This window comes from Haliotis rufescens, unplaced genomic scaffold, assembly GCF_023055435.1.
Source record: "Haliotis rufescens isolate VD_foot unplaced genomic scaffold, xgHalRufe1.0.p SCAF_5, whole genome shotgun sequence".
In the NCBI taxonomy this organism is placed as follows: Eukaryota; Metazoa; Mollusca; class Gastropoda; order Lepetellida; family Haliotidae; genus Haliotis; species Haliotis rufescens.
Window position 1 is genome coordinate 22087311 of NW_025964223.1, and position 16848 is coordinate 22104158.

The window sequence follows — 16848 nt, forward strand, 5'->3', positions numbered from 1 at the left end:
TGTTTGATTGCTTCTTTGATGCTCTGCCCTTTCTAGCACCTCAAATCAAACTGTCTTTTGAAAAAGCGAAATAAATCAGTTGGTCTACATGGTCTATACAACTTGAAAGAAGTTGAGGAACTCCCTATTTTTCCATCTGACTATAGTTAATCTACCATGTCCAGGAGTAGTATATGTAATTATAACTTTATTATATACGATCTCATCATGTTGATTATGATATCAAATAAAACCATTTAGCAGTAGCGAACAACTTCTTTCAAAGGGATATGTTATTTCAGACTTTAGAGCTACCGGATCCTGTCCTACTTCCGTCATTCTATGGCCAGCTTCCACAGCAGTGGCTTCCACAAGGTCAGGAGCTCCCGTTCATGGTGCCCCCACCCCCGCCCCCTCCCATCACCATGGGTCCAATCCCTCCCCCTCCCCTGCCAGCTGACCCACCCCCTCCCGTGCCCCCGCCTCCAGAAGCCCCTCCCCTCCCTGAAGGTCCTCCTCCCCCTGAAGATGGGATGGCGCCTCAACCTCCACCTCCCCCTCCACCGGTTGTTGATGCAGAGGAAGAGGGAGATGAGGCTGCGTTATTGCGAGCACAGTTGTTGAAGTCATTGGCGATGAAGAAAAAGCAAGCATCTGTTGAGCCTCAGGTATATGTTTGTTTGTTGTTTAATACCGCACTCAGCAATGTTCATGCTATATGACGGCAGTCTGTAAATAATCAAGTTTGGACCAGACAATCCAGTGATTGACATCATTAGCATCAATAAACACAATTGGGATATGACATGCACAAACCAAGTCATGGAAATTGACCACACAATCCCATTAGTTGCCTCTTACGACAAACGTAGTTGCCTTTTATGGCAAGCATGGGTTATGTTGTCATTGTATGGTGACCTGGTAGTTTTGCTTCTTATGTTCTTCATTTTAAAAATACATTTACAGAAATTTGAAATGTTTGAATGAGACTGCAGCTGAAATATTATGTTTAATTAGTTTCAATCTCTGATGTGGATAGTCCACTTCTGTTATGATGAAACAAAACGATTACTAATAATTTGTCAGGTATTGCCTTGAAAGGCTTCTCTCTATCTCAGTATCCCTGTTAAATTGTGAGTAGCATACCTTCAGCCTGTGGCTTTAGCCATTAGTTAGAAGACCTTCAATCTGAAGCCTAAGTCTAAGTAAAATTATGTTAGGTCTAGCCAGGCTTATAATTGTCCGTATGCTAACGCTAAAATTCACATATAATGATACCACGAGATTAGTTCAGGCTTGGAGACTCATGCTTTTGGCACTCTCTGTACATTGATGTACTCATTATAGTGATAGTAATTTCCACTCTTTTCCAAAAATATTTCTGTTCACCAGCTCAAATATGGATATTGGCATCATTTTCAGCAGATTTTTAGTTATCAGGATTTATGTAAGGATAGTTTTTAACTCAGCTTATTAAGCAGAAAGAAATTTTGGCTGAAGATTTAAGTCACTGACTGATTGAATATGTATGAATGTCATATGAAAACTGTTACCTCTTTTTTTCCCCGTGAAAATGTATAGCTTTTGATATACATGATATATGTAACTGATAAAAGTAAATTAAAATACCCATTAATAAAGACGATAAAAGATATTGAAAGTGTAATTGAAATATCATGCATATTCGGAGGTCCAGGTATGGTTTACCAATACATGCCTGGGTCTAGTTATGTGCTATAGAAAATGTTGAATGTTTTGGGGATGAGATTATATTGCGCATTCCTGAAATATGTAACTGACAAAATAAGTTAATATACATTAATATGTATTCTAAATGAGACAATAAAAGATCATGAAAGTGTAACTGAAATAATTATGTATATTCAGAGGTCAAATTAATGTTCACTAATACAAGTCTGGGTCTAGTTATGGTGATGCCAGTGCACATAATTGCTGTTTGTTGTAGGCACCAACTCCTCCAGTGAAGCCGGCCAGTAACGAAGCATCGCCGTCCACCTCTCGCAGCCAGTCTCCGTCTCTGCATGTCCTCACCACACACAAAACCAACAAACCAGCCAAGAAACAAGCTCCATCCATCTTCACTCCTGTAAGATTCAAGTTGTGTGTGTGGTGGGGTGGTCTAGTGGTTAAAGTGTTTGCTGCTTTTGTAATATAGTGACACTATTGTGATGAGTAATTGTAAACTTTATACACCATCTTGTGCAGTGACTGAAATTTAAGTCTAAGTAAGTCTATGTTTTCCAGTTGAATACGATACACTGTATACTGTTACCCCAATATCCGGGGGCACGGGTAGTCGTCTAAAGTGCCGCGATTCGTTGTGCAGAGTTGTGTCCCTTGGGCACGCCAGAAACCTATGATTTTGGGTTCAAATCCCGGTTCGCCTTGATTACGTTTCTAGGTTTGTCAGCACCCGTGCTCGTGGGTTTCACCGAAATGGTAAACGTCTGAGATCTGCATCACTTGGGGCTTTCCTCCCACATTAAGCTGACATGCTGTGATATAACTTGAATACTGTTAAAAGCAGCGCTAAACCCAACTCACTCACCCAATATCCTATGGTTATGATACAAGAAGTGAGGTAGAACAGTTATTTGAAATCATTTGGAGCTGAAGGAACAGACATATTGCTGATTAATATCCAGATTCATGTTATTTGCTCAAAGGACATATATTTCAGTTCAAGTCCAATAGATCACCCTGATTATGATTCCTGGTGTGTCAGTACCATTCAAGAGCTTATTGGTTTCACAACTTTAGACTTTGCTTTCAAGCTGCCATACTGTTGAAAGTGGCCTATATCTGACATTAATTCCTTACTGCTTACCTCCTTCAGCTGCCTGTACATAAACCAGTGGTGATTCCGCTAGAGAACTCGTCTGATGAAGACGAGACTCCATCACCTGTCCGCATCAACCCCATGTCCTTTCTTCTGGGAGATCTGGACAGTTTCCTCAAGGCTGCTCGCAAGTCAGTGGAGGTGAGAATCGTGTTGTGTTCTGAAAGCAGAGTGAAGGAATTAGGAAGTAAACAAAGCTATTTTTCACATGTTTTGACCAGTTTTTAGTGGCTGTTCAGTATCGACAGTATTTGGTCCTGGTTGGTGTACTGTTTGGGTTGACCGTTTCCCTGGCTGTTGGATGATTTGTCATGACAACAGTGTCTGTTGTTGAAGCGGCAGAGAAGTTGATAGTATCATTGAAGTTAAGTCTTTGTTAGCTTAATATGAGCTCAAATGTTCAATCTGTTATTGAAATTGGTTTGAAGTATTGGTTACAGTCCGTTTGACTCCAAATGAGAACGATGAATTGCAAAATAACTCGAAATCCAGAAAAGTGTATGAAACATCAGTGCGGTACTTGACCACGAATACCCTGTACCCAACAAAATCTGAATTTTGTTTATTTTAAGACCCATGACGGATGAAGTTCTTTAAGAAACTATCATGTAATTTTGTATAGAAATGTGTACATGACACATAGGGGGACAAACGTGGAAGGAACAGCGCAAGCACCGTCTGCACGTGCTACACAGTGACCGTGTTCATTCAATGACAAGATGCGCTTCTCAGCAGATGTTAAACAGTTGATGTTGAATGTGTATGATTTCTTAAGAAGTGAAGCAGAAAGAGCAAAGCCTTTTTATGCAATTAATAAATTCTTGAAACGAGCTTCAAAAGCTCTTGGTATGTCCCCTAAGAAACTTAAAAATGTTGTTAGTCGACGAGATACAAATAGTCAGGCCAAGGAGGTAGGGAACATGTCAAAACCACGCAAGGTTGATAAATTAGACAGTTTTCAGAGGGATCAAGTCAGACGTGCAATTGTTAAACTGCACTCAGAAAATAAGTACCTGTCCCTAAGAATTTTGAAGAAACACCTTGAAACTGACCATGATTTACGTGTTACAAAGTACAAACTATGGCAGCTGTTGCATACATTTGGTTACAAATACAAAAAGATAACTGGAGAAAATAGGGCTGTGTTGTGTGAACGGTCTGACATTGTTCGTCTCCGAAATCATTACCTTCGTACCATCAAGCAGAAACGTGAAGAAGGATATGAGCCCGTCTTCTTAGATGAGACATTGGTAAATGCGTCACACACAGCCAGCAGTCAGTGGATACCCAGTGGTGACTGTACGGAGTCTGGTAGAAAGTTACCAATGGGAAAGGGTGAAAGACTCATAGTTCTCCATGCTGGTTCTGCTAGTCAGGGTTTTCTCCCAGACTTTGACCTCGTCTTTAGAGCCAAGGCCAACGACAACAGGGACTACCACACAGAAATGAACGGCAATGTATTTCTGGAGTGGGTGAAAGATAAATTAGTCCCTGCTTTGCCTACCAAGTCTCTCATTGTCATGGACAATGCACCGTATCATAGTGTGCAGGATCCAGAAAGCAAGACTCCAACCTCTAATAACCGTATAGGAGACATGGTTACTTGGCTGCAACGGAGAAACATTACCTTTCCTTCTCGAGCGACGAAACCACAGCTCTATGAAATCATCAAAACAATGAAACCTGACCCAGTGTATAAAGTTGACAGTTACATCAAGGGTCAGGGTCACGCTGTCTTACGACTGCCACCTTATCACTGCGACCTGAATCCAATCGAGTTGGTATGGGGCATCGTCAAGGTTGACGTTGGACGATCGAACACAACGTTCAAATTACGAGACGTTGATCAACTCGTAAAGGAATCCCTTGGTCGGGTAACAGTAGAAACATGGAGGCGTTGTGTGGCCACAGTCGTTGACGAGATAGAGCCACGTTATTGGTCACGAGATGGACTACGGCCAGCAACAGTCCCACCTATAATAGTGGCAGTCGGTTCAGGCACCAGCAGTTCCGACGACGAGATCTATGGCATGAGCGAGTCAGATTGCAACTGAAATTATCATGAGACGGCCCCTCTAACGCTCTGTCATTTCCCCTACCACAGAACGTGCAGTGCATGCGTGCATGCGTGCATGCGTGCATGCGTGCTTGCGCTGTGCCTTCCACGTTTGTCCCCCCTACGTGTCATGTACACATTTCTATACCAAATTACATGATAGTTTCTTAAAGAACTTCATCCGTCTTGGGTCTTAAAATAAACAAAATTCAGATTTTGTTGGGTACAGGGTATTCATGGTCAAGTACCGTATTGATGTTTCATACACTTTTCTGGATTTCGAGTTATTTTGCAATTCATCGTTCTCATTTGGAGTCAAACGGACTGTAGTTGTTTGTCTTTGGTTATTTTTCCCATGAAGTATCACATGAGTCACCTATATGACCAGTTTCAGAGATGTAATGAACTTGTTTAGTTCAGCAGTATGACACAAGTTGTCTCTTGTATAATTAGTACTCCCCATGGGCCGCCTCCATTTTCTAGTGGTAGAGCGCCCGTTTGGAGAGCAGAAAGCCTGAGGTTCGTTCCCTGGCTTAGTCATACCAAAAGACGTTATATGATGGTACTTGTTGTTACCCTGCCTGGTGCTCGGCATTAAGGGGCTAAAACAAGGACTAGTCGGCTTTGAGTCCGTATACTGTGTCTAGGTTGGGTATTCATGTTAAACTGTGGCATGGAATCTCAGTGGGCTAGCACTATAAAATCGGCATTAGTCTGGACTAGTACAAGCAGCCACACACACACACACACATACACATGTATGTATGTTGCTATATAAGTGCAATGATCTTGAACGCGACTTTAAACCCCATTTCACCTCACCCAATACACCACATGGGGAAGATTGGGTCCCTAGCACTCAGTGTTAGTCATAAGACAAACGTGAGGAGTGAGTATTTAAAATGCTTGATGGTCTGGTGGTGTGTCATTGTGACCTGAAAGCTTGGTTTGTTGTTCATGTTGTCAGCCACTGGTTGGCCTGTCCTCAATTTGATGACTACAAGCCCTTGTGATATGGCTGAATGTTGCTGAATGGGGCATAAAACAGCATTCACAGCCCTCATTATGAATTATATGGTGAAGTAAGTAGTTGTCAGAGGACATTTTGTCCAATTATTCTGAATCGGCACTAACTCCTCCCTTTTTCAGGAGAATGATACCAAGGCCAGTACGGACAAGCCACGGGAGACGAAGATGCAGCAGGTGATGAAGATCCAGGAGATCCAGCAGTGCGAGGCCAATCTTACCCGTCAGAGGTACGTCATGGGGTCTCAGACACTGCTTCAGTGAACATTAGAGTTGATCCATAGCAGATTAATTACTTTATGATTTAAAGGAATGATTGACCACTGTGGTATCTTAGGAAGGGTAGTACTTTGATGGTTAACCACTTTGAAGATCTGTCAATATTAATTGAGTGAGTCATTTTAGCCCTATTGCTGTCTCTGTCCCCTGTGGTGAAGCTGGGGAAGAATAGGTCCATGAGTGTCTTCAGTAGTATGCCAGGCTTGTTGTAAGAGCTGACTAAACACCATTGGGGTCTGTCCTGTGATTATTCAAAGGAAGAATCAATCCCTAGGGGGCCATGCTTGTCATAATTGCCGACTAAAGAGCATCAAGTGGTTCATACTGCTGTGATTATTCCAGGGAGTAATATGTCCCCAGTGTGCCATGCTTGTCAAAAGAGCCAACTCAAGAGCATCGGGTGATCTGCCCCATGATTATTCCAGGGAGTAATATGTCCCCAGTATGCCATGCTTGTCAAAAGAGCCAACTCAAGAGCATCGGGTGATCTGCCCCGTGATTATTCCAGGGAGTAATATGTCCCCAGTATGCCATGGTTGTCAAAAGAGCCAACTCAAGAGCATTGGGTGATCTGCCCTGTGATTATTCCAGGGAGTAATATGTCCCCAGTATGCCATGGTTGTCAAAAGAGCCAACTCAAGAGCATTGGGTGATCTGCCCTGTGATTATTCCAGGGAGTAATATGTCCCCAGTATGCCATGCTTGTCAAAAGAGCCAACTCAAGAGCATCGGGTGATCTGCCCTGTGATTATTCCAGGGAGTAATATGTCCCCAGTATGCCATGGTTGTCAAAAGAGCCAACTCAAGAGCATCGGGTGATCTGCCCCGTGATTATTCCAGGGAGTAATATGTCCCCAGTATGCCATGGTTGTCAAAAGAGCCAACTCAAGAACTTTTGGTGTGCATCCTCATTGACTTTGCTGATTGCATGTCTAACTGCCACAATGAGTTTGATTGTGCTCATGTTTTTGTGATGTATTTGCCTGGTTCAGAGTCAATTATTAACGGTGCAATCCTAGAAGAATAGAAGAAATAATGGTCTTGAAGTTGATGCTTTCAATTTCTGCCCCAGATGGCATCAACCGGCTCCATGGTCTAGTGGTGGAGTACCCACCTGGAGAGCGGAAGGTCCAGGGTTCGATCCCTGCCAAGTGATACCAAAAGATGTTAAAAGATGGTACTTGTTACCCTGCCTTGCACTCAGCATTCAGGGGCTAAAACAAGGACTGCATGCACATCTCTGTATAAGTGCAATTATCTTGGGATGCAACGTTAAACCCCTTTTCATCTCACCTCATCCAGATGGCATCATTTCATGCTTATACTGTAACTTTCAGAGAGGTTTTCTTAAGAAGTGCTTCTATTGTCTTGCAGGCAAGCCATCATCAAAGATCAGGCCAACCTCAAGATGCTGATCACAAGGGCTTCCAAGTATTTGCGGAGTGCACGCCTTGCTGAGGTCAAAGTTGAACAGCTGAAGGAGCAGCTGACAGCTGCGGAGAAGATTGTGGTGGCAAATAAACAACAGCTGGAGAAGACGAAGTCACAGGTCGGTGTATATTTGAAAAGTAGTTAGAGAATACTAGCTGTGAAGAATTATGGTTTATATGTACTGAGTGACAGTTCAGTCTATTTTTAGAGCAGGAGTTGTCTGACAGGAGCTCTGGGTTATGTGACTTTTCAAGTTTTCATGATTAGGCAGTGGTGTCACCTTATGGTTTAAGGATTTAAGTCTGCAAATTTAGCCACAAGCCCCAAACCTGTTGAGTATAATTCTGTTCGTTCCAGAAAGCTCAGAAATATTACTCTGTATAATAACACAAAAATCAACTGAAAAATATGCCAAGAGCCAAATTCGGACTAGCAGCCTCAAAAGCTTTGGCACAGGCTGGCGTTTGCTTGTCATGCTGAAGACAAATTCCTCATATGGGTGCAATGTTTGAAGCCTATTTTTGTGTTCATTGTGATATGGTTTGAAAAGTAATGCGAAGCGTTAAAAGCAGAGAATATATCCAACTCACTCATTAGAGTGCACTGGTATGACTTGTTGCAAATGTCACTAGGGGCTACTTTGCTATCAAATGTAACAGTGTGACAATAGAGTGGATTTGACAGCATGCAGCATAGCTTATGTTTCTCAGTGGAACTGTGAAATACCATTTTCACTGTGTCCTTGCTCATGACGATTGTGTTTTCTTCGGAATAGGCTAAAAGTGTAAAGGATCGACTGTTGGATAAAAAAGAGAAGTTCAAGGAAGCTGAACAGAATGTATTTAACCTTGGAAAAGCATTTTATGGACCCAACTATAAACCAAGAGTGGTCACTGTGGAAACAGGAGACAAGAAGAAGGGAGATAATCTGTCTGTAACTGTTTTCAATGAGGTGAGTTTCTTGATAGACAGCATCAAACAGCAGTGGCCATCTCCAATAGCTGTTCAGACTATTGAACCTAGTGGTTTATTTATGTTTTAGGTGAAGTAGATTTGGAAGGCACAGTGGCTACATCTTGTGCTGATTTCAATGTTTGGTACTCAACTCTTGGTTGATAGTCAGGCACAATGTACTATTTGTGGCTCCAAAATTATTTTCAGGACGAAACATAGTCAAACATAGTCAAAGACCTCAAGAAATAAACTACTAGTTAATTTAAGGAATTTTTTTTGTATGTTTTCAAAAAAAATGTTGTCTCCAGGGACATGAAATCTATTTGTTGTGGCCTGAGGCAGTGTGACAAATTGCTTATATCCTCAAAGATGGGAATTAGGAAATTTAGGTCTCAGTCGTTTGAATTCTGTATTTGATGATTCTGTTCAGCATGTTCAGAGCTTTATGATATGAGTAGATTTATAACTACATTAACTGATTGTATCTGTTTGTCAGATGTCTGTTAAAAAGAAAAAGATCACTACAGCAACAAAAGAAAACGCACCCCCAACAAAACCACCTCCAACAAAACCACCTCAGAAGAAACCTGCCGAGTTTATTGCCAAAGAGAAAGAGAGGTTGAAAAAACTGGAAAAGGAGTATGCAGAGAAGATCCGGCGTCTGAAGGAAGCTCAGGGTATATCTGTAGTCAAGGACCAGGAACCTAAAGCTAAGTCTCCCGTGTTAAAGAAGACAAAAACGGAACATTTGACACAGGATCTTGAAAAAATTCGTCTGGATTCTGAAGATGTACCTGACATTGTTGACAATAAACCCAGGAGACGTTCACTGATTGAACTGAATCCCAGCAATAAACCAAACATACCTTTGTCTTCCACTGAGAAAGATATCAAAATTCTGAACGGAGAAAAGTGCAAAGAAGACCCACAAAGGCCAGCATTTGTTATGCCGACTGGGCAGCAGTTGGCAAACCTGAGGAAGCTGCAGGTAGGTCGTATGTTGTACCTGCTGCGTAGATTGCAGGAGTGTAGGTATCTCATAGCCTGATTATCATTCTTGTTTTGTCAGGTCCACCATGCCCATGCTTGTGGTTTTCTCCCGAGGTAAATGTCTAAGACCTGCATCGGGGGCACGAGTGGGCCAGTCGTCTAAGGCGCCGCTATTCCCTGTGCAGAGTTGCGTCCCTTGGGCACGCCAGAAACCTATGATTGTATGTTCGAATCCCGGTTGGCCCCGATTATGTTTCTAGGTTTGTCAGCACCATACCTGTGCTCGTGGGTTTCACCGAAGCAGTAAACGTCTAAGACCTACATCACTTCGAGCTTTCCTCCCACATTAAGATGACACGCTGCGATATAACTGGAAGATATGTAAGATTCAAAAAGGAATTTTTCATCCGTCAGTTGAATTATTTCCTCCAATGGTAAAGTTTCTCATTAGTCATGTTTAGGAAGGACAACTGGATAATTGGAATGATCACTGCTGTGAATATGATGGATTGTAGGAATATGTTAGATACTTGGTCTTGAAATACTTATGAGCTGATCATGCTGATGTTTGATGTACCCCAATGAATGATACACATACTGATAATGTGAAGGTACAAGCATGTACCTCATGGCCTAATTCAGTGTACCTTATATCATGGATATCATTACCCTTAATTGTCAGAATGAGAAGATGGAGAGGATATTAAAAATCCAGAAATCCACGACAACAAGTTGGTGCCGCCGTGTCGGGGCATACACAGCACTCATGGCACAGCTGAAGGAGGTATGTGAAGAACTACTTTAAATAGTAAAGTAGTGTAGTGCTGCATGATACAATGATAGTAATGTTAGAAATTAAGGCCCTTTATTTTTTTTAATAGTTTGTTTAAAATACTCAGCCAACATAAAAATCTAAAATTAGAGAATCAAAAGATGGCTTTTGTCAATTTTAAGGCCAAATTCTACTTTCAGGTGTTGTCCCAGGAAAGTTTTTTCGATATGATTTGTATTTGCTTTGGTGGTTAAAACCTTTAACAAAGTGATGGCTTCTGAAACTACTACTAAATTGATGGCTGCTGATATTGAATGTTTTATGCATGTCATTTTTGTAGTAAGAAAATGACTTTGAATTTATCTACATGATTTTTCCAGTATTCTACTTTTGAAGCTTCTGTTTCCTATGATTGCCCATTTTGGATATGGTTGTAGCATCATCGTCCTCTCCTTGCAGATACCGAAGCTGAAGATTTCTAAGAAGGGAAATGCCAAATCAAATGGTGACAAGAACAGGCAGATTGATCTCACCTACAAAAGTCCCCTACTGTCTTTCAGAGCGTATAGGTAAGAGGCAGCAGCCATAATGTAGGGTTCCCCCAGTAAGTCCCTAGTGGAATAAGTTTGTCCCCAGTACACCATCCTTGTCAGTGACAATGTAGGGTTCCCCCAGTAAGTCCCTAGTGAAATAAGTTTGTCCCCAGTACTCCATCCTCATCAGTGACAATGTAGGGTTCCCCCAGTAAGTCCCTAGTGGAATAAGTTTGTCCCCAGTACTCCATCCTCATCAGTCACAATGTAGGGTTCCCTCAGTAAGTTCCTAGTGGAATAAGTTTGTCCCCAGTACTCCATCCTCATCAGTCACAATGTAGGGTTCCCCCAGTAAGTCCCTAGTGGAATAAGTTTGTCCCCAGTACTCCATCCTCATCAGTCACAATGTAGGGTTCCCCCAGTAAGTTCCTAGTGGAATAAGTTGGTCCCCAGTACTCCATCCTCATCAGTCACAATGTAGGGTTCCCCCAGTAAGTCCCTAGTGGAATAAGTTTGTCCCCAGTACTCCATCCTCATCAGTGACAATGTAGGGTTCCCTCAGTAAGTCCCTAGTGGAATAAGTTTGTCCCCAGTACTCCATCCTCATCAGTCACAATGTAGGGTTCCCACAGTAAGTCCCTAGTGGAATAAGTTTGTCCCCAGTACTCCATCCTCATCAGTTACAATGTAGGGTTATCCCAGCAAGTCCCTAGTGGAATAAGTTGGTCCCCAGTACTCCATCCTCATCAGTCACAATGTAGGGTTCTCCCAGCAAGTCCCTAGTGGAATAAGTTGGTCCCCAGTACTCCATCCTCATCAGTCACAATGTAGGGTTCTCCCAGCAAGTCCCTAGTGGAATAAGTTTGTCCCCAGTACTCCATCCTCATCAGTCACAATGTAGGGTTCCCACAGTAAGTCCCTAGTGGAATAAGTTTGTCCCCAGTACTCCATCCTCATCAGTCACAATGTAGGGTTCCCACAGTAAGTCCCTAGTGGAATAAGTTTGTCCCCAGTACTCCATCCTCATCAGTTACAATGTAGGGTTATCCCAGCAAGTCCCTAGTGGAATAAGTTGGTCCCCAGTACTCCATCCTCATCAGTCACAATGTAGGGTTCTCCCAGCAAGTCCCTAGTGGAATAAGTTGGTCCCCAGTACTCCATCCTCATCAGTCACAATGTAGGGTTCTCCCAGCAAGTCCCTAGTGGAATAAGTTGGTCCCCAGTACTCCATCCTCATCAGTCACAATGTAGGGTTCTCCCAGCAAGTCCCTAGTGGAATAAGTTTGTCCCCAGTACTCCATCCTCATCAGTCACAATGTAGGGTTCCCACAGTAAGTTCCTAGTGGAATAAGTTTGTCCCCAGTACTCCATCCTCATCAGTCACAATGTAGGGTTCCCACAGTAAGTCCCTAGTGGAATAAGTTTGTCCCCAGTACTCCATCCTCATCAGTTACAATGTAGGGTTATCCCAGCAAGTCCCTAGTGGAATAAGTTGGTCCCCAGTACTCCATCCTCATCAGTCACAATGTAGGGTTCTCCCAGCAAGTCCCTAGTGGAATAAGTTGGTCCCCAGTACTCCATCCTCATCAGTCACAATGTAGGGTTCTCCCAGCAAGTCCCTAGTGGAATAAGTTTGTCCCCAGTACTCCATCCTCATCAGTGACAATGTAGGGTTCCCCCAGTAAGTCCCTAGTGGAATAAGTTGGTCCCCAGTACTCCATCCTCATCAGTCACAATGTAGGGTTCTCCCAGCAAGTCCCTAGTGGAATAAGTTGGTCCCCAGTACTCCATCCTCATCAGTGACAATGTAGGGTTCCCTCAGTAAGTCCCTAGTGGAATAAGTGGTAGGACTGTGATATGGTGTGTTCATCAAGTAAGGGGACAAGGCAAGACATATTCTTGGTGTGCATGTACATTGGGATAATCAGGACCAAATCCAACGAAACTATATCCCCCACCAACAAAACCATATCCTCCATCACACACTCGGAGCAGATCATTGTCTGATTGTGTGTTGTTTTGTCTCCAGGTTCAGTCCATACTACAGGACCAAATCCAACAAAACTATATCCTCCATCACACACTTGGAACAGATCATTGTCTGATTCTGTGTTGTTTTGTCTCCAGGTTCAGTCCATACTACAGGACCAAATCCAACAAAACTATATCCTCCATCACAAACTCGGAGCAGATCATTGTCTGATTGTGTGTTGTTTTGTCTCCAGGTTCAGTCCATACTACAGGACCAAATCCAACAAAACTATATCCTCCATCACACACTTGGAACAGATCATTGTCTGATTGTGTGTTGTTTTGTCTCCAGGTTCAGTCCATACTACAGGACCAAATCCAACAAAACTATATCCTCCATCACACACTTGGAACAGATCATTGTCTGATTGTGTGTTGTTTTGCCTCCAGGTTCAGTCCATACTACAGGACCAAATCCAACAAAACTATATCCTCCATCACACACTTGGAAGAGATCATTGTCTGATTGTGTGTTGTTTTGTCTTTAGGTTCAGTCCATACTACAGGACCAAATCCAACAAAACCATATCCTCCATCACATACTCCAACAAGATCAACCCAAGGAAGATCTTGTGTACCTACGACCTCCATGGCCGCTGTAACGATGACAAGTGTACTGGGTGAGTATTGGATGTGTGGTGCAATGAGCATTGGCAGGACATACTGGGTTTTGTTTTTGCGTAATAATTTGGTATATGTAGTTGGATATATTGGATGTCCTGAATCAATTATGTGTATTGTATGTCATAAAAACATCATGAGTAGACCACCTCCGTGGTCTAGTGGTAGAGCGTCCGCGTCATACCAAAAGACGTTAAAAGATGGTACTTGTTGTTACCCTGTCTGGCGCTCGGCATTAAGGGGCTAAAACAAGGACTGGTCGGCTCGGAGTCAGTATACTGTGTCTGAGTGGGATATTCATATTAAACTGAGGCATGGTATCTCAGTGGGCTAGCACTATAAATCGGCATCAGTCCGGACTAGTACAAGCAGCCACACACACACGTGCATGCACGTTGCTATATAAGTGCAATAATCTTGGACGCGACGTTAAACCTCATTTCACCTCACCTCACCTCACATGAGTATTGGCTTTCATGGATACATTCCAAGTATCGGGTGTCATTCATACATTATAAGTATTGGGTGTCATGGATACAATATGAGTATTGAATGTCATGGATACAATATGTGTATTGGGTGCCATGGATACAATATGGGTATTGGATGTCATGAATACATGATACATCTTGGACTTGATGAATACATCAAATGTATTGGGTTTCATGAATACATTATATGTATTGGGTGCCATGAATACATTATGTGTATTGGGTGTCATGGATACATTACGTATATTGGGTGTCATAAATACAATATGGGTATTGGATGTCGTGAATGCATAAAAAATACTGGACTTGATGAATACATTATCTGTATTGGGTGTCATGGATACAATATGTGCATTGGGTGTCATGGATACAATATGGGTATTGGATGTCATGGATGCATAAAAAATATTGGACTTGATGAATACTAGTTCATTATCTGTATTGGGTGTCATGGATACAATGTGGGCATTGGGTGTCATGGATACAGTATGGGTATTGGACTTGATGAAAAATTATGTTCATTGGATGTCATGGATACAATATTGTTATTGGATGCCATGAATATGTTATACATTTTGGACTTGAGGGATACATCATGTGTATTGGGTACCATGGATACATTACAGGTATTGGATGTTCTGTGTTGCTTCCGCTTTATACCATGTAAACATAAGTATTGGATGTCATGAATGATAATTAGTTATGTCATGTTCAACTATAGAGTATTGGTTGCCATGAATGATAAGTATTGAATATCAACTATGCATATTGAATGTCATGTATACAACAGGATCAGGGGTAGAATAGGTCTTCAGCAACCCATGCTTGCTGTAAAAGGTGACTATGCTTGTCGTAAGAGGCGACTAACAGGATTGGGTGGTCAGACTTGGTGACTTGGTAGATGTGTTTTTCATTGTATCCCAATTGCGTGGATTGATGCTCATGATGTCAATCATGGGATTGTCTGGTCCAGACTCGATTATTTACAGACCGCCGTCATATAGCTGGAATATTGCTGAGTGTGACATTAAACAAAAAAAAAAAGTATACAACAGTGTTCGAAATTAAGTTGGGTCCTTGGGTCTTTGAAGTTTGTGCCTGTAGTATTTGAATCTAGGGACCCTAAATCTTTACCTTACAGCATTAGTGCCATGACAAGAGTCCCTGATTTTACTTCTTATTTTCAAACAATGTACAGTTTAATGAGTAATGGGTATAATGTTTAATGTTTAATGTTTATTGCTATTAGGTGTCATGAATATTGGATATTGAACGTTTGTACAGTATAATGAATGTTGGAGGTCATGAATGAAGTGTATTGGAAGTCATGTAAGTAACTGTAGTTTCACCTCCAAGATATTCATGAGTCATCGAGGTTGGCAGAAATTTGACTTGATGCTACATATTTGAACATGGTGAAATGAACAGTTTATCAGTGTGTCTGTTTCTTCACTCAGCCAACACGAGCGAGACTTCAAGTTGTCAGAACGAGAGGTGCTTGTGGATTTGTTGTCCTACTGTCCCAAACTGGCCGGGGTCAAGGACACTTCTTCACAAGACTGTGCCAAGTCTATAGGTAAATTCATGTTACGGAAACGGATTCTAGTTGAGCACAAATAACTTTCTCTGTCTAAGTCTTTGACATTTTGACTCCATAATGTTAAGACCCCCTCTGTGGTCTAGTGTGTGGAGCATCTGCCTGCAGGGTATAATGTTGGTGGCTTGATCTAGGTCCGGAGGAAAAAAACAAAAACTCACTCATTCAATCATTCATTCACTCACTCATGCATGCACACCTCTCTCTTTCTCTTTCTGTCTCTGTGTGTGTTTGTCTGTCTCTTTCTCTCTCGATCAATTTACAAGCCTCCATACAGCATTAAACAACATTCATTCACTCACTTGCCTGCCTGACTCACTCATTGAGGCATGTAGAAAACACTGTAATTAGCTATTATTATATTATTATTATGTGAGTAAACATGATGTTATTGAACTGAATTATGGATTATAAGACTGAAACACCACCTGTTCTGTTTACCCTCAGGTACTTACATAGATAATCTAGTCCGTCAACACGAGGGTCAGATGACCTCTGATCAGTTGTGTCTCCTGCTTGCATCCAGAGTCACAGAAGAAGCCAACAAAAGTAGGTGTCTCCTACAACCTTCTCCCCCAACTCTCCACCCAGTCCTGCCTTGTGGGTCTTTTGTTGGTTCCTTGCTCACTTGTAGCCATCGTGTTTAATAAGGCAGAGGGATTAAAATAACCATGCATATCCGATGGTGCTTTGGTCTGAGGGGCTGTAATCTATTGTTAAGAGTTGCTACTTTCTCTGAACACACAGATTGTGGGACCCAAATTTTGATTTATCATGTTTGCAATCCCAGGGACCCGTTCCACAAAGTAATCCTAGCACTAAGGTGATAGTATCTCCCACACCCTAACATAGACTTATGACTGTTCTAGTGGTATCATTGCATTGTGGACAAGTTCCTGGTCTGTCAGTACTATCCTATCGTCACATGTTTTACCAAAGTAGAAAATGTCCTGAGCCTTATATAATGCTGATTTGTTGTGTTAAAACAAAATGTATGTTCAAAACGTCATTCCACCCAACTCATTCACTATGACTATAAGATCTAATAAATGGTACAGTTTTACTCCAGAATAGCATGAAACTTTTCACTTCCTTATGATGGTAATAACACTTTGCTTATGGATAATTGTGTGACTTTTTCTGCCGGTCGGGTAGCCTAGTGGTTAAAGCATTCGCTCGTCACGCTGAAGACCCGGGTTCAATTCCCGACATGGGTACTATGTGTGAA

The 16848-nt window shown here is 42.0% G+C and overlaps 1 protein-coding gene across 2 annotated transcripts in view; it reads left to right on the plus strand.

Annotated features, from left to right (window-relative positions):
- Positions 1–16848, plus strand: part of LOC124111911 (zinc finger C3H1 domain-containing protein-like) — a 107840-nt gene that overhangs the window by 13887 nt on the left and 77105 nt on the right. For both annotated transcript variants that reach the window (XM_046471820.2, XM_046471828.2), the window contains exons 7-18: positions 282–647; positions 1946–2086; positions 2837–2980; positions 6045–6151; positions 7575–7749; positions 8407–8583; positions 9082–9573; positions 10258–10359; positions 10807–10916; positions 13400–13531; positions 15481–15599; positions 16068–16169. In XM_046471820.2, coding sequence (XP_046327776.2) covers positions 282–647; positions 1946–2086; positions 2837–2980; positions 6045–6151; positions 7575–7749; positions 8407–8583; positions 9082–9573; positions 10258–10359; positions 10807–10916; positions 13400–13531; positions 15481–15599; positions 16068–16169 — 2167 coding nt within the window. The remainder of the gene's footprint in view (positions 1–281; positions 648–1945; positions 2087–2836; positions 2981–6044; positions 6152–7574; positions 7750–8406; positions 8584–9081; positions 9574–10257; positions 10360–10806; positions 10917–13399; positions 13532–15480; positions 15600–16067; positions 16170–16848) is intronic.